This window comes from Pygoscelis adeliae, unplaced genomic scaffold (assembly GCF_000699105.1).
Source record: "Pygoscelis adeliae isolate BGI_AS28 unplaced genomic scaffold, ASM69910v1 Scaffold101, whole genome shotgun sequence".
Classification (NCBI taxonomy): Eukaryota; Metazoa; Chordata; class Aves; order Sphenisciformes; family Spheniscidae; genus Pygoscelis; species Pygoscelis adeliae.
In genome coordinates, this window is record NW_008824238.1 from 7,918,758 (window position 1) to 7,945,057 (window position 26,300).

A 26,300-nucleotide genomic window follows, 5' to 3' on the forward strand; every position below is an offset into this window, starting at 1 on the left:
GTGTAAAATTCCCGAGGAAGATTCCCGTTCTACTAGCGTAAGGCTGGAATGCACAGATTGCAGAAATGCTTTTTGGAATTCATTTTTCAATGCCAATAGAGAATATTTAGGGTATCTCTTTCTTTATCCTGAGTAAAGGGTTTTTTTATTTATCAAAGCCCCAGGCACATACTGCTGTAGTGCAGTTAAGATTTTGTCACGTAGTCCCAGTATCCTAAAGGCCATTATTGGATTATTTTCTGGAGCAGTTCTCCTCATTCTTCTCCAACAGGTGGTGGCGGCTGGCATAGCTTGTATAACCTGACAATGACAAAAAACAAAGCAATTGTTATTCTGAAAGCTTGGTCATTACTAAAATGCGTAAAGTTAAGGAACACAAACTAAATCTAAGTCTTCCTGCACTGCAAAACAAGAGGTACTGAATTCAGTTTAATAACAGTGATGTAAAACCAGTAAAATCTTATTCATGAGCATGAATGTTTACATTGAAAGTGGTATCATTAAAACACACATCTATCAGCAATTTTATAAAGACATTCCAGTTTAGTCAAGTTTTCATATTTCTGCACTGAAGATCCCGCTCTGGAGCAAGCTAAGTCTCCACTAATCCAACTACCAGTTGTTGCTCTGGATTTCTAAATTGGAAAAGCTGCTTGGTGAATGCAGTTGCCTCCATTTTTGTTTTGTTTTGGCAGTCAGACCTCACTCTAACACAGTTCCCTATAAAACTGATGCTGTTGGAAGAACCTAAGACGGATGTCAGACACGTGACACACCAACATGAAGATTTTAAACTCTCTCCCCCCCATTTCTACATGTATGAAGTCAAGACCAGTAAGATTTGGTTCAAATTACTACCTCAGTACAGATTGAAATAGCCACTCCTTCACTTATAAAGGCTTTTGAATTTCTATTAAACCCTTTTGCATGGACTTGGTTATTAGCAAGTGTTTGAAACTTTACGCTAACATTAGGAATACTGAACATAAACGGCGATCATTCAGACCTCAGGCTCTCTGTTCTGTATGTCCAGCATACAGTTATCTCCCCTGCAACCACAGCAATTAGAACCAGCAATAGACATGATCTCATCTGGAGATTACATATTTTCCTCAGGGAAAGTGTATCATTGAAGGAATAGCGAAGAGAAGCAACCGAGTATGGCACGGCAAGGAGAAAAAGCATCAGAAGCCAAAAATGAAGAGACAATGACACAGCATGTGCATTAATACTTAACAGGAAGAATCTCTGATATTGAAATACCAAAGCAATAGAAATAGCAGGTTTGGTAGGTCTGGCTACAGGCAGGGTGGTGAATCATCCAGTGGCTTGGGGACTAGGGATATTTAAGATGCTCAGGCTATCTGAGTTTTCCAAGTATATTTTGCAAATTTGCCTGCTAAATATCACATTAATTTATATGACTCCATTTCAACTAATCATAAACTTCAAAATCATACTACAAATCAACACAGAAACCAAAACTCTGTACATGCGGCTGAGCTCCCCAAACAATTCCAGATCAATGGGCTGGTGCCTTCTCGGCATGATACTCTGCTACTGAAATTACGTGCGGCACGGTCTGTATGGCTACCCCATGAGTATTGAAACCCTCTTCAACATTTAGGCACATCCTGTCGGAAAAAGCATCCTGTGGCCACGCAAGAGCAGGGCAGGATAGCTGCTGTTCTATTATTTCAGTTCCCTTAGGAATTAAAACCCATGGGACACTGACAACACACAATGGCTGTGGGCTAAATAACTCTTCTCTGAATCTCACTGGAAGTGATTATCAAGCAGTATTGTTTCTGGATGGTAAGAACAAGGAGCATCAGTTCTGTCAGCCAAACAGCAATTGCAAACCTCCTTTCAAACCTCCACCATAATGTGTTCTGAAGATCATTGGACTCTTCCACATTGTCATCTGGCAGATTCAGAAACATGATCACCTAAGGTCACATTGTGCAGACACCAATGTATTTGTTAGGAACCATATACAAGCCAATACACATATATCTTACATTTGTATACCAATGAGAGAATAAGATGGCTTGATCTTTATATGGACAAGTATGCAGAGAAAAATAAACAGGGGTTATCTGAGTTATTTGACTCTGTTGGTGTAATAAAGGAGTAATATTCAAAGCTGGCAAAAGACACATAAAATTACTGTCAGAATCTCATCTAAGTATTTGCAGTGGGGTTAGTTTTTGATGGATGTTTTAGCAAAATCTAATTTCTACGGAACAATGTGCAGAAAAGCTCAGCCCCAAGTAACAAGGTCCATGTATTCTTCAGGTTAAAATGGTAATCATTAAGATTACTTGTCTTAAGAGCAAGTGATATAGGGGAATTCTGAAGCAAACTAACAACAAAGGTGCATAAATCCCTACGGAGCTACAGTTGCTGAAGATGGTATAGAGCATAAACAGCCTGTTCTGGGTCAATATATATGGAACAACCATTTGAGATGGTACAAACAGATCAGCTGAGAAAAGACAGAAAACAGTGGCAATTGCAGAGAACTGAAAACACTGTCAAGTGTCGTTAAATGGAGCCAAATGTAATGGTAAAATTCTTTTCAAGGCCAAGAATTGAGAACCCACAGTATTGTTTACCTATACGTCAGAAGTATCACTCCTGCTGATGACTATTCTGACTTATGTGACTTACCTCTCTAACGGTACACCAAATGCCCCAAGCACTGAGGTCAATGAGATATTCCTGTGACATTGCCGTTGCTTCTGACTGGCAAGTGTGCTGGATGCATCTGTCCATTCTATGTTCTAGGAGCCACCTCATAGTTTTCCTTCAGCTTTTCATTGCTAAGCTGTGGGAGTGTCTTTTCTCAACTGATGCAAAGCCAAAAACTGTGTCATGGCTAAGTTTTTCTTTTTAAGAACATAGATTTTTCCTTTATCACAAAAGCTCTGAATCTAGATACATGCTCTGTCATTTAAAGGTGGGAAAAGTTTCATTTGCAACAACTCTTTGGCTGTCTCCAGAATTATGTCATGAAGGAAGAGTCCATTTAAGGCCAGAACCATACTGTTCAAAACATAAAAAGGCTTCAAGAATCAGTACTTTTCTTGGTTCTTATTTAATCTCCTTTATGGGGCATCCAAGATGCATTATGCTCCAACAAATGCTGCTACTCAGCAACTGAACAGCAGCTGCCACTCAGATTTACTCATACCTTGTACACTTAAGGTACACTCCTTTTCTAGAATCAGATCCAGCACAGGTAAGGAACAATGTGCAGTGATTTGTTACAAACAAATTATGAGCAGTAGCCTGATTCCCTACTGGGAGAAACTGGGACACCTGAGAAAAGGGGAGCAAACTGCATAAGAAAAAGTTCCTGAGTATTACTGGTCAGAACCCAGAAGACAGTCTTTCTGTGAGGCTATGGATACTGTATGTGTTCATTCACATGGTTACCTCTATCGGGTGTTACAAATTCATTGTTTCTTCACTGAAATTTAAACACCACAGTGGGTCTGTTACGTATTCCACATATCTGTTTAGCTCGTTCAATGTGTTATCATTAGTCAACAAAAAACATTATGTTTTAAATTGGTTAAAGTTTAGAGCTGGATTAATAAAACCACTTTAAGATAAATTTAAGAACATTGTTGTTTGGTTATTTTCATTTATAAGTATTGTGCTTGTTAAGAAACATTTCAGGTACCAGCAATCCATCACAGCATTAAAAAGCTGGATAAATATAGAACAGTCACATTTTTCATTCTAATGGATGTTTCAGAAAGAGACAAAGAAAGACTACATCATCTCTAAAAGCAACTAGAACATGATTTTGCTGAGATATTGCAGTACAGTATTTCATTAAAATGGGGTTATGGATTTACTTATGAGTATTTCCCCAAAACCACTAAACATCACAAGTGATGAAGAACTTACTCCAGTGTTTTCATAATTAACATGAACTAGATTTCATTTTTCAAAAATGGGCACGTTTTGAAGTACTACGTAGCCTGGACTTCTGCAGCTAATTAATTAAAATTGTATGGCTAAGAACATAATTGATTCTATGTACATTAAAAGCCAAATCTTAGCAGTTAGTGCACAATACAGTCAATGTTTATTGTTAGCTTTTGAGCAGCCAGGACAGAATTTTGCACAAGCTAGGAAAAATCATGGTCTAGGACACAACAATCAGTTACCTTGGGACAGACTGTGGCGTTCGATCCCTCACTCCTAAATTCTTGGCTGTGTTTTGTACTCTCGCACCCTGTGAAAGAAAAACAACAATTTTGCTTCATTTATTTCAACACAAGTTAGAAAGTTTTCTGAGCTTTCTAGATGAACGTAACTACTGATTATAACTAATTAAATCATATACTCCACGTCCCAAAACACCTCTCCTCTTCTAAGGTGGGGAACAAGTTAAAGCAGTACATTAATTCTCAACTTAGAGAAATATGCAGAAACTTGTCATTAAATGTCATTAAATAAATGCATACATATATATCTTACTAACATAAAAGAGTTCATAAAAAATTAACATTTAAGGTTTAAAACAATCCAAACACATCTTGTTTCAATTTGTTTGATTTTTGTCACCATTCTTTGTAGAAGGCATGGATAACAACATTTCTTTTCTGAAATGTCACTTATTTTCTATGAACTTCTGAACAAACAAATATTACAGATTATTTCCTATGAATAGCTTTCTAGTTAAATCTAGAAAAATGGCCTAAATTGAGGCATAAAATCAGGATTAGAAAAACGCAAGTCCTGATCTTCCTTTATAATCACAGAATCACAAAAAATCAGGTTGGAAGGGACATCCTGAGATTGTTTAGTCTTACACCCCTGCTTAAAGCACGGTCAACTAGAAAAGCTAGTCTCTCTGTACCTGAATTGATCCTTTGAAAAACAATAATGAAAGCACTTTTGTCTCACTGACTCATCCAGTAAGGAGGAAGTTGATAAAACACGCACAATGTTCATGTACCATGACAGTGAAAAATGGAGACTCTTCTGCAAACAAACTAGCTTAGACATACAAAAGAACTTAGTAAAATTTGTTTTTAAATGATGAGATCTAGCTTTTGAAATGCAGTTTTATTAATGTAAAGTAGTCATCATAAAGAAACACATCTGCTAGATTTACAGTCTCTTTACGTTTTCTAACATTTTAAAGGAGATGGAAAATACTTGTTCTGTCTATAACACATACACTGACTCTCCCTTTATTTCTCCTTCTGTACGACTTAATTTTTCAGGACAAAATAACAGAGAACAAAAATACATAATCTCACAATTCTTACAGTGAGATCTTAGATTGGTGTGAAACATCAAAGATAATTTACATTCCAAACAGAGCTGCAATGGCAGCTGCACATGATGTAAAAATGAGGTATAATCATTGATTCAATACACAGAGTAAGACTAGATCTTGCATTTGACTGAAATCTGGTACTCAGGTAATTGAGAAGGTATTAGTTCACTGTTACGGGCTCAAACAAAAGATGAAAAAGGCTGGCTGGTTACACACAGGTAGGTTCTCAGAGTTTATGTAAATCAACACGGGCCACAAAAAAATACTGTGTCCTTACATTTCTTTTAGGAAAAAAAAAAAGTGGTAAAGATAGAGAAGAATAGCTAGAGTACCTACAAAACTGAAGGCAGAATATAAAAGTGATTTTACTAGCTTTACATCTAGCTCACTAAGCTTGTCTCCAACAGTTGCAAAAGACACATGACTACAGACCGTGACAAACATTATGTCTTTCCCCAGCATCTCCTTCAGAATTCAATCATTAGTCACTCAATACTTCCTCTGTTCAGCAGCGAGTATGTATTTAATAGATTTCAGTGATTCTCTTCTCTTCTTTCCCATCTCCTGTTGAACCCGTGAATAACTTCACATCACTAACCTCCTTGTGGAAGGAGGTCCACATGTTGGGTACAGTCTTAGCTTGTTGTGTCAAGATCCACTGTTTTCATTTGGTTTAAATCTGCCAGTTTCATTTGATGCCTTTAGTTCTGCACTGGTGAGGACAATAGTCAGTCCCTATCCATGCCACATGTTCTTTAGACCTCTGTCATATCCTCCTTCACTCATGAAGCTGAACAATCCTAGATTATTTTGTCTGTCTGTCTTGTCTATAAACGATTCCCAACTGTTGATCATTTTTTCTGACCTTCTCTGAACCTTTTCCATTTTGCTATATCCTTATGGAAGGGATCAGAATGTCAGATAGTTCAAAATGAAGGGTCATGACAGCACGATTTCTACTTTGTCATCTATCCTTGCATAAACCATTATAACTTCTGATTTGCTTTATGGATAGCTACTGAGAATGAGCTGATGTTTTCTATGGTATCCTGAGGTTTTGAACACGAGATGTAATGGCAAGCTCACAGGCAATTATTTTGAACGTGAACTTAGGGTTTTTTTTTTTCCCCCGTGTGCATCACTTAAGAGTTATCTAAATTGATTTTCATCTGCCATTTTATTGCTCAATCATGAAGTCCTGTAAGATCCTTCTGTAATTTTTCATAGTTAGTTCTTATCTTTAATAAAAACTTGAAAAGAGTTCAGAGGAGAATAGGGAGAACGATTAGGTAAGAAAACGCAATTGAAAAAGAAAGATCAGATGAACTGAAGTTCTATCTACAGAAGTGATGGCTTATCAGGGAAACGATAATCAAATTGGTGACAGACTTTTTAGTAGGGCCTGCAGCAATAGGACAAGGGGTAATGGTATTAAACTAAAAGAAGGCAGATTTAGACTAGATATAAGGGAGAAATTTTCACCACCCATGAGGGTGGTGAAACACTGGAACAGGTTACCCAGAGTGGTTATAGATGCCCCATCTCTGGAAACATTCAAAATACTAAAAGTCTACTGCTAGAAAGGGAGTAAAATCTGGTCTCTAAGTCTACAGTATACTGGACAGAAAACGGGACACTTAAATTGAAGGGAAGAAAAAAAGAAAGAAAAAAAAGACTCAAATGAGGCCCTAAGTAAAACATCCTAATGAAAAGGTTAAGAAAACTGTGGAACAGACCGCTAAGGAAGCACTGTGCAGGATTCTCCACTACTGGAGGTTTAAGAACAGATATGACAAGTGTCTGTCATGAATTACATAAGGACAGCTGATCTGGTGTTGGTTACAAAGTTATGACATGTTGAGTCCAGACCTTCATCACTTTCAGCATCCTTTCCTCAGTGCCGTTTTCTAAAATTTTATCATAATAAAGAAACCCTACCGTACAGACTGCTAAGATCGGTATATGATTAACATAACTGAGAGCCAAAATATACATATACATGGGAAAACTGTCTAAATTAATCACATGTAGATCCTGAACGTCAGTGCTGTGACTACCTCTGAGAACACAACCAGCCTATTTTTACCTGCATCACTCACTAGGCAAATTAATTTTAGTATCTTGCTCACATAATAAATCAAATGCGTTGATTTAAAAAGGAGTCTAGCTTTATACAACCATGTAATTTATTGTTTAGCAGGAGAACAAATTAGACCTTACTTACAAGCACCAGATTCTTATTTCTTTTGAGGAAACGCCCCCAAGAATTACTAGCAACTTGCTACATGACATCTCTTTGTCTCCAGTGAGCACGATTATACCATTTCTATTTCAATATACTGTTAATTTATATTTCTCCAATATTATTCTTAAAGCTGTAGCAATGTAAATATTGACACTGTTCATCTGACATAGGCATAAGGGATAGTTGCACTATGCGTCTCCAGAACGCTTCCCTCTGCGTACCAGTATTGCCGGAGCACTGGTGAAAGACACCGGCAGCTCTGAGGAGACACCACCATCAATCTGGACTCTTATATATGAACTAGTATTCCCACTGCCATGAGAAAAAATGATAGGCTTATTTTCAATACTACACACTAATTTAAGGATAGCAAGAACCAGTCACATAAAGAAAACAGATTCTCTTTATGCCCTGCTCAAAGAGCTCTAAATCAGTATAGTTCTTATGAGAATTATTCAAAATGCAGTGCTGTTGTTATACTCGTGAAAAGGCATGGAAAAATGATTACTCACTTAAAAGACAAGACAAATTCTCTCCTAGCCTTTTCTGTTTATTAGCTTTTTAGTTACCTTTCTTCCTCAGAGCCCTGTGCCCTCCTGCAGCTCCTTTCCTAGGCCTCTGTCCTCTCCACACACACTACATCCTGAAGATACACTCCCGACAGGGTGCTTTACATAGTATTTTGTGGGTACAGATGTTTACATGAATAAACATGCATGAGTAAATAAAGTTACTAAAAGATAGTTGGGATGTTTTGTCAAAAATTTTATTTTAAAAATCAATCTAGACTGGATTAGCAGATGAAAAACAGAAACCACTTAACTAAAACCATCCCACAGACCCAAGTTCATACCAGCTCTCACAAGTTGGTCTCTTTTCTTTAGTTCTCACAGAACAGGTGCTTGTGAATACCTAATTATAATTGACAGGGCAATTACTTTGAAAATTATTCCAACAATACAGTCGGGGCTATTATGAGTCTTGTTAAACATGATCACGACCTCATTCAATTTAAAAGAAAAAAACCACTTCCTGAGGTCATCCATTCAGTCAGGTGTCTCCAGTCATTCAGTACTGGTGCCCCAAGCTGGAAGAGATACCAGCTTCGAGTAGAAACAATTCCCCTGTGTGGAAACCTGATGCTGCTAGGAGCTAACGTTGCTGGCTTCTCCAGAATAACAGATGGAATACATGTCCTTTCATTTGCACCTCCTTGTGGCTAATCTCTTTATTCCACAAAAGATTCAGGGTATAAATCGGCTAACAAAGTTTTTCTTTGGTTTTTAGGGTTTTTATATCAAGCCAGGAAAAAGACACATGTATTGCCTTTAACTCAATGTTCTGCATCAAACCCCAAGAAGCTTTTTCCCTCCCCCCGTCCAAGTTTTATGGTCTGCGTTATGCTCCTGACAGTTAAATCCTACAGATAATTTAAACATTAAATCCGGAACAGATTTCTAGAAAATGCCATAGCGCATTGTTGAAATTACTCCAAAACATTTAGAATATAATGGAGGGTTGTATTTCTACTACAGAACTCCAAGACTGATTTAAAATAACAAGATTATTACTCTCCTAAATGCCATAGTGGTTTCCTGTAAGAGGAAGAATGTGTGAAAGAAGTCTGGCTTGATATACTAGCAGACTTTTCTGCAGTGTCTGTGGGTGGTATTGAGATATTGGTATCTTTAACAGCTATTGATCACCTGCTGTTTTACTTCAGAGAATGTAGCTCCACTGCAGGCTTCTTTCTACATCTCTATTTGAGCAAGTACAGTTACAGCTGCTCAAAACCATGCAAGTTACTTTCATTTTGTCTCTCATTTTCATTTAATAAACTGCAGAAGATCCACAAATGAATCAGAATTTTTGAAAATGGTCTCGAACTGTACATTGAAAATGTGCCCTTTGACAGAATACATCCTGCAAGCCGATGTATGCAGAACTCTATGTCCACTTTTTTTGATTGCAAAATACCCAGATCTGCCTTTTGTCTAGAACTTCAGGAGCAGACATATCAACCTATACATGAAAGTTTATTCTTATATAGCAGTAGGTTTCTTTTCAAGTCAACTTAAAGCTGTAATTCCTGAGCAGACCTACATGGTCTGATTCAAGAACCTTGAGGGTATTTATTCACCACAGAAACTTAATTTATGCACCGAATAAAGTGAAAGTCCGATATGAAAAGGAATGAGACTAATTACTCTGATGTATCCATGTTAGGCAGCAGCACTTACGTAGAATTGATCAGAATCTATGGCCTGAGAATATCTACACAATTGCTTTAACGGACTAAAGGTTTGGTCTAGCATGTGTGTATTTTTATCTACAGCAAGTTAGAAGTAAAGTACAGCTGTTTAATCATTTTCATAACTAAGCCGTGATTGCTGTACAGAATATGTAGCAGAATTTATGAAAATAATAAAATTAGATGCAAATTAAATCCCAGAAATTATGAATCTTGTCTTATCGGTGATTGTTCCAATATTTAATTATCTTTTTTTCATTTCAAGATTGAGTCCATCCTGTATCTTGTTTATGATTTTGTCATAAGGTTGAAAGCTACCACAGGCTGGGATATATGTTCCATATGCACACAGAGTGATTAAGCCCCCATCCAACCTCTCTTTCATCAACTGAATAGGTTGAGCTCTTTAATCTTCAATTCATAAGCCTTGTCTAACAACCTCTGGATCATTCGTGCTCCTCCTTTGAACTCCTTCCAAGATTCCAAACATCCTTTTGAAAGTATTTATCTGATAACAAGATATTCTAGGAAAAGTTGTGCCAATACAGTAGAGTATATCCCACATTTTCAGTTAATATTGCCTTTTAATCCAGCATTTTTTGTCATACCTTAGCACTAAGAGTTCATGTCGAGGTGGTTATCTATCCACAACAGCCTCTAAATCGTAACAGTCTATTATGACCAAAGAGTGAAAAACACTGTTTCAAAATAAGCACATTGTCCTCAGGAATCTTGCCTGGAAAGTTAAGAACCACAGTATTTATTTCTCCCCTTCCTTCCTACACTTCCCCTTCATTCAGTACGTGAGTCACTTTTTATTAACAATAGTTAATAATCTTAAGTTATTTTTATGGATAATATATATTAAAATAAAGATTGTCTTACTCAACAGACTATTCTGATGTAAGGCAATGCCACAGCAGTTACTATACAAAAATCATTAAGTAAAAATTATGATCCATTTACACATACAGAGAAAGCAAGCATCTGGTTAAAAACAGCCTGTTCCATTATTAAAAAACAAACAAACAAACAAACAAACCACCTTTCAGTCGACAATAAAGGAAGAGAATTAAAAAAACCCAACAAAATACTCAAACTAAGAAAACTCTCACAGACATTACGCAACATTAAGATGGACGTTAAATAATGCTTGGTCAAGTCATTCTTGTTTGATGATAACACGTCTTCTTAGGAAGCATCAAGATCTTACCCATAGTGAGCATCTTACCTGTTTGCGCATGACATCTGTAGCTTGCATGATATAGCGAGGAGGTAGCCCATGGCTCCGAGCCAGAATGATCGCCTGCTCCAGGGTAACACTCAGAGTGCAGCTGCAATGGAGACAGAAGTCAGCTGTCTGCTAGCAGTGATTTCCTTAAAATAATTGCTTTTAGATCAATTATCTTTTTAAAAAAAGTTATAAAGAAAAAAAATTACATAGTAGACCCACCCCCTATCCCTCCCCCACTCATGCAGGCATTAGCCTAGACACTAAAATGTTTCATAAGTAGAAAGATTTTGAGTGTAACAAGTGTTCCTGCTCACTTGCAACCAAATGCATTTGCCTTTTTTGCTGTTTTTTTAAAAAAACCTCAACCAACAAAAACTGCAACCCAACTATGGCTTGGCAAGTGCATGAGAGAGTGACAACCCAAGGAGAAGAACTTCTTGTAACTGTATAAACCCCTTTTCCAGGTGGTTTCTGCACGTTATCTCTCACCCTCCACTGTTAATGCAGACCCCAGCTTTGGTACCAGGACCCTGACCTTTTGCATTAATTTAGCTTGGTTATTCTCATGGCACATTAGTGCAGTTCAGTCCAAATAAAGAGACATTTCCACCTTTCAAAAAATAAAACAAATAAATAGGGCACTCCTTCAAATAAACTGTCCTCTCCTACTTTGACAATCTTTTTTCAGGTAAATACTTGAGGACAAAAACTGATCATGGTACCACATCCTAATGAAAAGGCTGTAATTGCTTTGTCAGAGCAACCAGGAAAGTTTCAGAGCTAAAGATCTTTCTGTAGGACAACCTGTCATCACACCAGACAAGAAGTAGTAGGGAAGGTCATTTTGGACATGCCATCTGGTTTCAGTTGTAATGGTGAGGACAAGGATGGACAGATGGTTTCTCATACAGTCAAGACCAAAAGCTGTAGAAGACTCACAGATAAAGGCAATAAAACTGAGTAGAAACAGGTACTTTTTGAAAAGCCCAGCATGTTTGAGGGCTGCTGTCATCCAAGAGGTGAGAGTGGCTGCATTCTGCACCAATAAGATGCTTGATGATTTTTCTGTTCACAACCAAAGTACTGCAATAATCAAATCTCTTCAACCAGAAAGATGAGGTGTACAGAAAATGATCCTACCTCAGCAGAACCTGACAAAAGCTGCATATTTCAAGTTCAAATAATAAAACTAAGACACACGGTTAAAACATACTTTTGAGTAGCCTTTTGGCAAAATCCTGACCAAAAGATTCTGCATAGCTTATATTATGCACACAGAACAGACAATATGTTTCAATCACTCATCTTGCTGAGCAGAAGATCTGTAGGAGGAAAGATGTGTCTGTGCTTATTTTCTTACTGGAAAAAAAAACCCTGACACGTTTTAAATACCACTTAAGTAAATTTATGGACTGTAAAAAGTTTCACAGTAGTGAGTATAGAAGATATTAAATTTGATCTGTAGCTTTATTAATGGCTTTCATTAAAAATTTATAAGCTAAGTGATTTTCCTTGGTAATGAAATAATTTTTATTCCCCAGTTTCTTGTATACACTGACCTCAGAGTTAACTTGAAGCAAAAATCTATTGATCTTTTATGTTATATGTTTGATTAAGGTGGACAATAGTTAAATATTAGACTACAAATTCTAAACACTGTGTTTTCATCTTATCTTTGAAAGGTGAAATACTGCACAAATAAAGTACATGCTCATAATATTTGCCAGCACCAAAATCTAAACATCTAACCTTCAAGAACAGACTGCAAAGGAAGCTTTGTCCCATTGACAACGGGAAAAAGCAAAAGTATCTGAAATCTGATTTGACAGGTGTAATCTAAGCCAGAGAAAAAGGGCAAAAAGTCTCTCTGTGGATGTAATAGAGGTTAATGGGCTCAAAGTACAGCTTTCAACCAACCAGTTACTGAGCCAACTTTCCCATAAATCCCATCTTCCTGGAACCCAAAAGACTGAAAGAACAGAAATATCATATTCTGCAGGCATGAATCAAAACTAACAAAAGAACCTCCTAAACGAAGGTCAGCTTGAAGAGTTAGGTGCAAATGCTAATCTTGTGATTGGAAAAGACTGCCAAACCGCTCGCTATCCTTTATTAATGGCTTTCATTAAAAATTTATAAGCTAAGTGATTTTCCTTGGTAATGAAATAATTTTTATTCCCCAGTTTCTTGTATACACTGACCTCAGAGTTAACTTGAAGCAAAAATCTATTGATCTTTTATGTTATATGTTTGATTAAGGTGGACAATAGTTAAATATTAGACTACAAATTCTAAACACTGTGTTTTCATCTTATCTTTGAAAGGTGAAATACTGCACAAATAAAGTACATGCTCATAATATTTGCCAGCACCAAAATCTAAACATCTAACCTTCAAGAACAGACTGCAAAGGAAGCTTTGTCCCATTGACAACGGGAAAAAGCAAAAGTATCTGAAATCTGATTTGACAGGTGTAATCTAAGCCAGAGAAAAAGGGCAAAAGTCTCTCTGTGGATGTAATAGAGGTTAATGGGCTCAAAGTACAGCTTTCAACCAACCAGTTACTGAGCCAACTTTCCCATAAATCCCATCTTCCTGGAACCCAAAAGACTGAAAGAACAGAAATATCATATTCTGCATGCATGAATCAAAACTAACAAAAGAACCTCCTAAACGAAGGTCAGCTTGAAGAGTTAGGTGCAAATGCTAATCTTGTGATTGAAAAAGACTGCCAAACCGCTCGCTATCCAAAACCTGATGAAATCGCTGGTGATCATGGACACTATGAGCCACGTACATTTTGACAATGCCAACCATGATTCAGAAATAAGGTTGCCAAGTGTGTAGATAAAGACATAACCAGAGTGGGAAACGCAGAGACAAAGAGTAAAATAGCATAATGAAAATTTCTTTAATAGGCTACTATGGAAGTAGCAACAACTACAGTACAGTCCTGAAACATATAAACAGACTAAAATTGAAGATCTCACCTCAAGGCAAAAAACCAGTAATTCTAAAGATAATATTTTTAACATATCCTAGGAAATCAGTAGTGAAGACACTCAAGATGACAGCAGTGATGATGTTAACTATTATCACATCTCTTTAATACAGTATTTTACATTTGAGGTTAAGTCCTACAGTAATGCTGGTGAGATACATCTACTGTTTCTTTTAAAAACATTCTTACTCGTTAAAGTATGTTAAAAATGTTAAAATAGGATCAGTGGCATAATTTCATTTCAATATAATATGTCATTAGAGATGCGATTTAATATCACTAGATTTTTTTTTAGACTTGACATTAGGAAACATTTCTTTACAGAGAGGGTGGTCAAACACTGGAACAGGCTTCCTAGAGAGGTGGCCGATGCCCCAAGCCTGTCAGTGTTTAAGAGGCATTTGGACAACGCCCTTAATAACATGCTTTAACTTTTGGTCAGCCCTGAAGTGGTCAGGCAGGTGGACTAGATGATCGTTGTAAGTCCCTTCCAACTGAACCAGTCTAGTCTATTCTATTTTTCTGTGTTTCTCCTGAGGCATGTAAAAGGTCTGATGAATGGCAGAATTAAATATAAATGATTGTTTATGGCTTTTGTCAAGTAATTATGAAATGAGGTTACTACTTTCTAAATATAAAAAACAACAACACTCAAATAGCTTCATTTTGAATACCTAATCAATGAGATGGCATCCTCTAATAAAACTCATCATATAAACCTTCCACGGTGCTATGCTGAACTGACTCACTAGTAAACCTATATTTACATGCTGGTGCTTTCTTCCGGCTCCTCAAATATAGTTTTTGAATTACTACGTATTCATTATCACAAATCAAACTACCCTGGAAATCAGCTGTGAAAGAAACAAATGCACACACAAAACATCAGATGGTAACATGGAAAAGTCGTAACTGGAAGTACCTCGGCAATAGGACTGCCAAGCATAGAGAGATCAACCAAATGCAAATTTAAACCAATAGAACTTGTACAATTTTATGAAACAATATGAAAGCTGGGAATTCCTCATATGGTAAGACTGTTCTGGTGGTCTGAGCAAGGTTCAATATCAAGGATTGTCAGCAAATATGTGCAATATGTAATAAACCACCCTTGTCCCCCATTTTGAGAGCTAATAAGCAGATGGTATTAAAGTTTACAAAGCAATTTGGAAGCCGTTCTGACGACTGGAAGTATCTGGTCATTTGGATGCAATCAGCCCAGACAAACCAAACAAGGAAAATATTAAGGGAAAAACTCCTTTGATGCTCTCATAACATTCTGTTATGGGAAGCATAATTCTCAAATCCATATATTTTACATTGTAAACAAATCAAAATCTGTTCTCACTCCCTCTCTTTTCCTCTCATCCCTTCTTTTATGCCAGAAAAACAAAAGACCCAAATTCATCATCTCAGAATTTATGTCAGTTAGAATCACAAATTTCCTGCCTTGACAGATTACAGCAGCAAGGCAGCACAGACATTTGGCTTTCCCAGCACAACTGGGCTGAGAATTCCTCATTTCACCCATTTGGTTTCCAAGAAACAGAAGGGCTGCAGCTACTCCCAGCCCCTGCCTGCTATCCCCAGTCTCCCATCAGTCATGACAGTATTGATGTAAAGATTAAATACAAACTTTCAAACATCTTCTGGATCAGACCATCCTGAACAAAAGAGGTTAAATCATTTTCTATCACCAATAGTCCGTTTGTTTCTGACTGGATGTGATTTTTACTAAAGGGCAGCAAATTGTCTGGATAGACATATATCTACACTGAAAAATGGAGTTGTAAAAGAGGAAAACAGATTCAAATTTTCTAAGAAATGGATTATTTTGTGATAGCTTCTTTAATGTCACCTGAAAGGAAAAATAATTTGAGTTCACGTACACTACCTACAGAGCTGCCACTCAGCGAACTGTAGATCTATGTTACCAGAATAAAAAGAATGTAAATCATTCAATCTATTCTCAGGTTTCAATTAGGATTCCAGCCATCCTAATTCCAAAGATGCATCACAACATCCCTTAGAAAAATGCCCTGAATAGAAAAGATGAGGTGAAACAAATTGGTTTAGTAGTTACCACAGTCAGAGATGTCAAAATTAATTATGTTCTGGCTATGTGAATAGGAAAAAAAATATGAAAAGGATGCATGTATGCTTAGTCTAATTAAAATCTAAAGCTTCTACTCAACATGTAATTTAATGCCATTGTTATTTTAATTCCTTTTCTTTCCATACATCATAAGCTAATCATACCTACATTTGACCACCTTTTAAACCAATTACACTATTAAGCATTCATTTGTTTCTGCTGTCATTTAAATTACTGCTTATAGAGCAGCTATTATTTATGTCAGGGTATGCAGCAATTAAAAACTTAGTACTAAAGTAAGTCACTTTGGGGTAAAATTTTGGGGGGTATTTCTCTATAACTACTAGTGATGCCTAGGCAATATGTATTGATTCTGATGAGTAACCCAAAGAAGAAAATAGGCCATGAGAAACCTAAAAAGGAAGAAAAATGTTGTTCAGGACTATAAGAAATAAGCATAAAAAGTATAGACAGGCCTAACTCAAGACTCTCCCACAATTTCTAAGCTGTTCTCATTGTAGCAATGTCTCCATGCAAGTAAAATTGAAGTTTGCATTCTCTGTGCCCATATACTGAAACTTTGCTGAACAGAATTTCATCTCGCAGGGAGAGGGAAGTTGGGCCAGCCAATAGGTATTAGAGAGAAAATGAGCAAGAAGTTTGTACATTAAACTACAATATTGTATTTTACAACTACAATAAAACTCTACTGGAGTTCAGGACTTAGGTTCAGTCCCTTTATGAACCTTTGTGAAGCTGAGATGTTCCCAGTGTGGAAAGACCACTACTTTAAAATCAGCCTTGGATTGAACCCATCCACTGAAGGTTAGTCCAAAACTTCTGTTATTTCTGCCAACATATAGCAAGCCATTACTCTGCACGTGAAATATATTTATTCCATTATGATGGTTCAGTAATCATAAACAATGCTTCGAAAAGTGACGCTCTGTGGAGGATATTACAACACCACACAGAAATGGATAGCCCATGATTAAGGGGACTTCTGCCTTTCATCCATTAAGCATCAGCATGTACAGGTTGCCTTCACAAGAGGCACCATTGTGCTTCTGTAGTTGTGCAAACCTCAAAATAAATTTATCCCAACTCCTACATCAGGCATACATCCACCATCCCACGACAGGATAATCAAACCCAGCTCTACAGGGTATTTTCAAACACAAGCTACCAAAAGATTTCTGACTTGTTGAAGTAGGTGGCATGAACTTATCAAGCTAGAGAATCAGTCTTGGGAGGTAAGTATACATTAGCCATATTTCAGACCTAACCTTGGTCTATGTTTGTAGTTTACAAATATAGTTTTAATCAGGTTTATTAGATTCAATATTAGTAATTTTTAATCCTGAAGCATGAAACATGCAGTAGGTAATGATGATTTGTTTTGTAGTTTATTTGGAAGATTACTATCATCCAATCTATTTCTAGAAATAAAATGTGACTATTCTATCTTTTTTTAAAACAGAGAGCTTTCCAAAGAATAATGGGAAAAAAAAAAAACCCACCACTTTTCACTATACATCTTCTGTCATTGTTAAAAAACTGCACAGAGCATCTTTTGACACACATTCTTCCTGTAAGATTTTGCCACCTTTAATCAGCTGGAAATGTTGCAAGGAGGCACTTCCACCATTAAATATTCTTTGTTTGATGAAAGAACAGCATTTCCAAAAGATTCAAAGTATCCCATGCCTTTTGTTCGTTCATTCTCAGCCATACTTGCAAAAACAAACAAAAAAATCTAAAGTCAACTGAAAACCCAGCGTCGGCCAATATGTCTTGTTCTGTGCAGAAAGTCTTTCACATTAAAGGCTTCTTCCCATGTAAGCAGGCAAGTAAATCTGCTGGAAAATAGCAATTTACTTCCTGTCTTGTAATATTTTAGGTTAGTCAGTTAACTCTCTTCCACCTCAAACATTAAAGGAGATATGGATAAGCTTTTAATTTTAGATTGTTCGAGAGAATCTATTCTATTTTTGTTGTAACGTAGCAGTTTTTGTAAGGAAGAATCAGATTCTCCCAAAGACCTGGACTGCAGATAAGGCATTACTGAGGGAGCTGGAGTGTGAGAGGATGATTCTACAGAGCCAGGAGATTGAGTGGTGTGTCAACCCTGCTACTAAATGTCCATAATGTTAAAAGGAATCCAAATAGAAAAAAGAACACCTTGAAATCCATACTAGTAACAACTTAGATCCATCTTATCTGTCTCAGTGCATTTTATGCACTTCTCCGCATTTTCAGATTGCATTTTAAATGAAATAGCATCTCAGACTTTAAAACATGCAAGAGAACTCTAAGACTATAGTCTTTCACATATGTATTAGAGGTAACAAAGCAAAAATGTACCAGATTGCCTATGAAAGGCAAATATAGATCAAAATAAAATGATCATTACTGTAGAAACAACCTATTTGTGCTAAATGTCTTGTTTACATCGTCTTAAGACAAATTTTCGCATATTGAACAATTACATAACTGTTTTCAAATAGTAACCAACACAGAATTAAATACTCTACTATCCTAAATTATTTTACGAAAACAAAAGTTTGTTTATGCATCAATTAGGTAAAGTATCACAAAAATACACTAATTGTAGTTAGACATAACAAAACTGCCATTCAAAAAAAATAAGGGAATCTTGACTAAATGGGAAGGTAGCAGGACTTAAAGCACAATTTAGACCAGAAGGCTGGAGAAGAGCAAGGATTAGTTTTTCAGCCTGTGCTGACCTGCCTTCTGAAAGTAGTCCCATTGATCCCAAAAAGCCTTCTTACTGTGGAGCTAATAGACAGCCTAAATACAGCTGTAAAACTTCAAGGAGACAACTTTTTTTTTTTTTGGTAGCACAGAGTCATTGAGCTCAGAACTAAATTCCTACAGGAAAATTTCTAAAATAATCTAAAAGGAGGAATTCTTACGACAGAACGCCTAAAATATAAATTCAGAGTACCTATTTTTCACCTTGTTTCATTTGATTCACAGAAAAGCAGCTTGCCATGATGGACAGCTTATGGTGTTACTCTCCTTCACTGTGTGGAAGATGGAGCAGGTTTAGCTGGATTGCAGGAGCTGTGCCAGCTACAGGAGACAGCATAATCAACCCTTGGCAAAACCTGCCTCATCATTCAGCCGAGTGTCTGCCAGCCAGAACCCCACTGCTTGAAGGATGGTAACACTAAGGAGAGACTTTCTGGAGGGGAAATTAAAATTCAGAAAAGAAAATAAGACAGTGATTTTTCTGGGGTTCATCAAGATTATAAAAGACTTCTTTTCTCTCGATCCTCCAGGAAATGCAAAATTTTAAATAAACCTGGGATTTGTTTCATTTGGATGCTTTAAATGATTCCTTTGAGCCTGTAAGGCCTGTGGTCCCCGAACAGACTTCTGCAGCTGCTGCACCTAATTTCATTTTGGCATGGAAAGAGGCTAGGGCATGCCTGTGTAGTGCAGTCTCGCTCTTTTCCCTCAAGCAGGAGGTAGCACCATGATTCAATAAAATTTAAAAGTGCCTTTCATCACTTACATTTGTACAGAGTGATTACAACTTCAAACAGAATGAATACAAGTAAAGAAAGCAGAGCATTGTTTACAGGGTGACAGCTGATTGGCAGGCAGAAATAGAATTATGGATGATAAAAAAGGGAAAATGGAAATGCAAACTATTGATTTCTTGGACTAATTTAGAGCTCTGTTCCTGATTTTGATCAGCAAGGCATGTTCACTTATGATAATCCAAGGGGAGTTTGCAGTATTCACATGTCACTTAGGACAGTGAAGGTTAAAGGGACTTATTTTTCCCCATCTTTGTTTTTCTTGTGATCGAAATACATTTGAAAAGAACTGCTGTCTGAAATAGATATAGGATTTCAGGCTCCAATGTAAATTGGTAAACACTGTCATAATAAAAATCAAAGCAAAGCAATCACCAGCAATTCAAAATCCCCAGCATTATCTTGGATATATGGATGAAAATATGAACTCTGCCAAGCTGTTTTAGCCTAGTGCGGCGTAAAAAGCAATTTAATATGGATCACAGAGAAGTCAGAAACCAAGACACTGCTGATCCAGAGATCAGCAATCACTGTCAAAGCAGACAAAGCTGCTGTTTCATAGCTCTTGGCCTCTTCTGCATTGGACTGCCACCCAGTGCCTCCCTCCCAAGCTATCTGGAATTCGCTTCTGGTTAGAAGGAGGGGTGGCAGACACCCCCCCTACCCCCTGTCAATCCATGACGCCTAAGTTGAGAAAACACAGAAAGGGCTCTCCAGTCAGTTCAGTAAGAGACAGATAAATTGAGTGAGGGAAGGTTCATATATATTTTGTTTAAAGTCTATTAAATATATCTGAATTCTGACAGATTAATGGTTTGCTCAGTTCCTACTCCCCATGAACAGAAGAAAGATGCCAACCAGCAGAGCACCCTGCGCTCTTCCACAGACTCTCAGACATTCTCTCCCATCAGAGGCCAATCGTAGAAATTAGGCTAAAATGAGGGGCTTTTAAAAGAAAGCATACAGGAACCTTGCTCTGAGTTGATTATTCTTCATTTTTAAGCTAGCAAGACTGATAAGTGAAGAATATACTTTCAAAGTTTAACCTGCAAGGACATTTCACATCTTTCCCCCATCTGCTTGCCTAGTAGCATCTGTAGATGATACCAGTTTTTCAACTCATTTAATATCCGTGGCATAGTGTTAAAAAACAGTTGTGAGTCCTTGCTCTGGGCCTACAAAATGTGGATTTCTGCAACTGATCGCAATCAAGCACTTCACAGCATTTAGTTTCTAAGAACACAGAAGGCCAGATACATTGCTGAATACAACCAGAGATAAATATCCTCTCTTACCGAAAATCAGTAGCTTGAACTCTAAAGAACTAACTTACAACTTAAAGAGCATTATTTTGCAAGATTATCTGCCCTGATTAAATACTATTCCAACAAACAGAAGAATTAGGCCTTCAAGATTGCCGGCAACAAGCAAAATCATCTATGTCTACGGGACTCAACCACATCCAGCATCTTACTCTTCCCTCTTCTCTCCTCCTTACAGGATTTTCATGATGCTGCAAGGCAGTTTCACTCTGCAGAGCAGCAAGGGGAGTAGGTTCACAAAAACACAGCAGAATTTAGCAGTAGAAATGTCAGGAACAAAATTCACCCAGCAAGCCTACTAGCTGGAGACAAAAGAAGCTTTTTATCTGGACAAAGGCAATTTCAGAATGCCAAAAAGCAAAGCCTACTTAGTGCTGGACTGTAGAGATGTGGCCTAGGGAGGCCAGAAAGAGAAAACAGCACACAAAGTGACTTTATATGACTTCAAATTCTAAGGAAAAACTTCTTCATCCATCCAGTTTGTATGCACAACGGTAACTTCAGGAAACTGTTGTTAAAAAAACTTCCTCAACTTTTACCACTTCAAAAAGTAATAGCACAAGAATCCCTTCTAGTCTCTAAATACATGAGTTTCCTTCTGAACTTTTGGAAATTCAGGGCAAAAACTCTTTGAGTACCTATAAAGTCTCAAGTAATGCATTCCTTTTTCCTGGAGGGCCTATCTTAAAATGTCTCTAATAATGCCAAGAGTTGATGTTTCCACAAAGGCAGTATTAATGCACAAGTGAAGTAACTATCTTGTACGAAAGCTCAGATGGACTCTCTGTAAAGCAGAGCTAGTCATGCTTTAGAGAAAAGTGTTTTGCACCTTTACTTTATGTAAACAGGTGATCTTGAATCCTTTAACATCTAGATGGAAACCCACACATAACATTTAAACCTCATTCCCATTGCTCATAATATAGTCTTGAAATCCATTATGTTGGTCTTCCAATATTTTGTGTTTTTTAAATATACTTAAATAGACATTTAATAGTTTATACCTTTGAATTAGCCCTAGTTTTGAGCAGATATTTGATGAATAATTTATTTTCATCTAAGAACAGCTCACGTTCGGAATCAAGCATACCACTCCTTATTCAGTCACCAAATTATTCTGAATAATTTGTGACCCACACACTGTGGGGTAATAGTTTATTGGGACTATTAAAGGTGCTCTGACTTTATTCTTAAACTATAAGAATTTTTGGCACAAATATACTGGCAAATTCAGAACTTAATCCATGAAATCATAATGAAACCCAAAGGTAGTCTTTTTCAGCTTTATAAAAAAAAAATGGCAGAATTAAGCCCAAAGTCTTTTCTGCTCACGTAAGACATGAAACTGAAACCAAGATAAAGAGCCAGAGAAAAGCTGTATAGCTTCATGGTCCTCTGAAATGACAACTTCATGTCAGTCCATGCTATATAGTATTTCCATCTTCATCTGGTATAGTGACTAGTGTTAAAGAATACAGCCTTTTTCTGCTATTGCCTAAAATAAAGTACAATATACAGCATGCTATATCTGCTCACATAAGACATGAAACTGAAACCAAGATAAAGTCCTCTGAAATGACAACTTCATGTCAGTCCATGCTATATAGTATTTCCATCTTCATCTGGTATAGTGACTAGTGTTAAAGAATACAGCCTTTTTCTGCTATTGCCTAAAATAAAGTACAATATACAGCATGCTATATACACCTGTATCAGTGATAGAGTGTGATACAAATAGTCTTGCAAACTCTGTTAAAAGAAATGACAAGCACTGTTTTTATACAACTTAATTGTGCTGGCTATAGATGGAGCTTTTCCTGTTTTTCATGCCTGATAATCTGCATTGCAGCTATGTTGCTTTTTTTTTTCCCCCCTCCTCAAAGCTCTTTGAAAGAAAGGACATTACTTAAAATGAGGAGAAAGTAATGCTCATTCTAACACAACATACTGGTAACCAAGTCCGCTAAAATAAGGATTTGCATATATCAGAACAAAGGAGCATATTTTTAACATATTGCTACCTATAATCTACAGTTTGGAATTCTTAAAAAAGGAGCAGATATTTAGCATCAGATCCTTGGTTATGTTTGGTTTTTTGTTTGTTGGGGTTTTTCCTCCTCTCCAATTGTAGTCTTTGCTTTTTTGGTATAATGTACAAAAAAACTGTGATCTGCCCAGCTGGAACATAAACATATTGCCAACTTTGATGAATATCATTAAGTACTAGAGAGCTCTATAATGATGCTATTGTCATATATATTTTTCTCTATTAAAATCTCTTAGCGTTGATTACAAATATCAGTTGATTATAGCTCAGTTCATTTTTTGATATACTATTAATCACATCAACTGTTCTACAGGCTGAACGTCTAGTTATCATAAGGTACACCTGCAAAAATGCGTATCTCTTCTGTTTCATTTTTTTCCTTGAAACAAGCTCTACTACATTTCCTCCTAGCATACAAATTTCAGCAGTTCTTGCCTGTATTAAAAGTTTAACATAGTATGTGTTATTCACCTAGGAAACCTTCCTTTTTCTGCTTTATTAATTAAGATTTCTGCCTTTTACTGACTTGAATGAGGAACAATCCGTTACAACTACACAAAACAAAATTGTACTGCTCATTTCTGTCAATCTAGAATTCTAGAATTTCACCACAAATCTTTCAAGTGTGTTAGATATTTAGTCTAAGATACTAGACATTTAGTGTAAGACCTCTCTATACATAAAAAGCAGCAGTCTCCAACCTGCAATGACTGAATGACCGACTGAAACAAAGGGAGGAAAAGAAATTGTCGTACCGGTGAACTCCGCTGTTGCACATAATGATGTGACAAGCTCCAAGCCGGCTACAGAGTTCAGAAGACACTGAAAGCAATCCAACTCCGGAAGCACTGCACGCAGTGTACGCGCAGGCAGCGGTGCGCTTGGATCGGATAAAGGACCCTATCAGTCGGTAAAGTTCATCCAAGCAATTGAGAGGCCTCATCAGCTGCAAGAAAGGAAGAGAGAGAGAGAGATTTAAATATTTGCTACTGAGTGCACATGAAATGCTCTTTTAGAGTAGGTCATCACAGATGCAGATGGAACAGCAGGGCTGGCTGAGAAAGCCAAAGCCAAATTCCGTAACATAAATACACAGCACACAGTCTTCTGTTACATGACCTATGACAACTTTTTCAAACTTTTAAATTCTTACCGTCACTGACTGTTTCATTCCCAGTCCTGCCTACAGAAGTGTTTTTCACTTCAATAAACCAAATAGACCCATCAGTCCCATTTCCATTAATGGCATTGCCAAAGAAGGGAAGCCATGAAGAGGCAACCTACAACTGTATGCACATACAGGAGGGATGCCAAGACTGGTTAATTGACTCGCTGAGAAAAATCAGCTTATTATTAAGACAACACTGTCCTTTATTTATACAAATGTCTAGTTCCTAATCCTGACTAACAACATGGAAAAACAAAAATGAACAGACAAAAACATACTACAAAGCAAGAACAGTTAACTTTGTAACAGGACTTAAAATAACCTCAGCATTACCATATGGAAAATAAATGATCCACCTAGTAAAGAAGGCAGCTTCAAGTGGAAGGCTTCAGAAGAGGAACCCTCAAGAGCGGTCTAGCAATGAAAAGCACCATCTCATGGTGCCTTGTGTAAAGGAGATGTTGACAAGACAGTTTTGCAGACCTCGTAATTCCAAATTCCCCGTTCTTTTTATTCCAGAAACGCTTAAAGATTCCAACAAACCCCCCTTTTACTCAAAGAATCAATTTTTTGAAAGACAGTTCATTCCCTGAAGACAGTTTTAACTAATTAGGGAAATGGCAGCCTCACTTGCTCCTATATGAAGGTTACTTCATTGGAAAGCATAGAGGTCAAGTAAATCAATTCTAACAATCAGCATACTTAAACCTGGGCACAAATAGATTTAACTTGGTTTAGGTCCTATTGCTTTAACTTGCATCCATTTAAATTAATTTTAACTGGTGCCATTTACTAATGCAGAGCTATGGAAAATAGAACAAAAGTCACAGCCACAAACTGAGATCATGCACTCACTCTTGGCTTGCTCCAATTGCAAAATAAATGCATTAGCTTAACCTAGCATCCCTTGGTCAGAGCCGGATTATGGGATGCTTTTATCTTGCCCTTGAACTTTTCACTGAAATAGATAGGGAACAGGTTTAGGGGTAACAAGCACTCCACATATAGCTAAGTATTTCCTGCTGCACCTATGACTGCTTAGAAAGTTAAGTTGCTGACTCACCAGGGAAGGAGAGGCACAGGCACATGTCCTCCTCCCCTCCCGTGCGGTCCAGCACAGATCCAAGAAACAGGAACTATCAGTCTGTTAACACTCATGCTGGATGATATCGACATAAAATTTTAGTCTGTCATAGGGCTCAGCTGATGATCACTGTATTTCTCAAGCGACAGTAGCTCAATCACTTTTGAAGTCAGTGTAGGCAAGACCCTAGGAACTTCTTTTTTCCCTTACTGGGCTGCCGTATGGGCATTAACTCTCCAACAATAGGAGAGCGCATTAAATGAATTTTCATAGCCCCTGGGATCTCTCAGTTACAGAGGTTTAAAGACAGACGAAGGCATTTGAAGAAAGCCTAAATGAGGAGGTTCAGAAGAAAGCCTTCTGAGTGGGATGCTGAAGTATTTAATTTGGAACAGCCCTTCCAATTTTTAGAACAAAGAATTTCTCCTGCTCTCCCCCCACATGCTCTTGGAGCAATCGCATTGCTCTGAAAGCACAATGAAAAATGAAAGGCATGGTTCCTTTTCTCAGATACACTGATGCCCTCCAGCCACACCTTTTGATACAGAACCACATGGCACCACATACCCCTAAAACACGGGTGGGACAAAATGCTGCAAGAGACCTCCTCCTTTCCCTGCCTCCCCCAGCTTTAAATGATTCTATTTTTTGATGGAATTAATAAAGCCTCAGAAAAGGATTACAATAACAGTGTGTAACATGCAAAGTTTAATTAGGCACTTAGCATTTTTATTTACCTTATCTATATAAGCCGCTTTAGATGTTGAATTTGGAGGCAAGTTCGACTTGTCCAGGTAGAATGCCCTGAGAAAACAAAAAGAATAAGGCAAAACCTGTTAATTGCTTAAACTTCTGAACAAAATGTATGTAGGTGACTATTAGACACCGTCCTAAGGTTGGAATTTTTTAAAAAAAATTTCATCATAAGAGAGGATGAAGGAATAATGCATGGGTTAAATAGGCACTAACACTCTTTGTT

At 37.2% G+C, this 26,300-nt stretch overlaps 1 protein-coding gene across 1 annotated transcript in view; it reads right to left on the bottom strand.

Annotated features, from left to right (window-relative positions):
• Nucleotides 1-254: 254 nt before the first annotated feature.
• PREX2 (phosphatidylinositol-3,4,5-trisphosphate-dependent Rac exchange factor 2) overlaps nucleotides 255-26,300 on the bottom strand; it is a 187,005-nt gene continuing 160,959 nt past the window's right edge. The window contains 5 exon segments of the mRNA XM_009335042.1: nucleotides 255-300; nucleotides 4,185-4,252; nucleotides 11,033-11,135; nucleotides 23,825-24,015; nucleotides 26,059-26,125. Of these exon segments, the coding sequence (XP_009333317.1) occupies nucleotides 255-300; nucleotides 4,185-4,252; nucleotides 11,033-11,135; nucleotides 23,825-24,015; nucleotides 26,059-26,125 (475 nt within the window).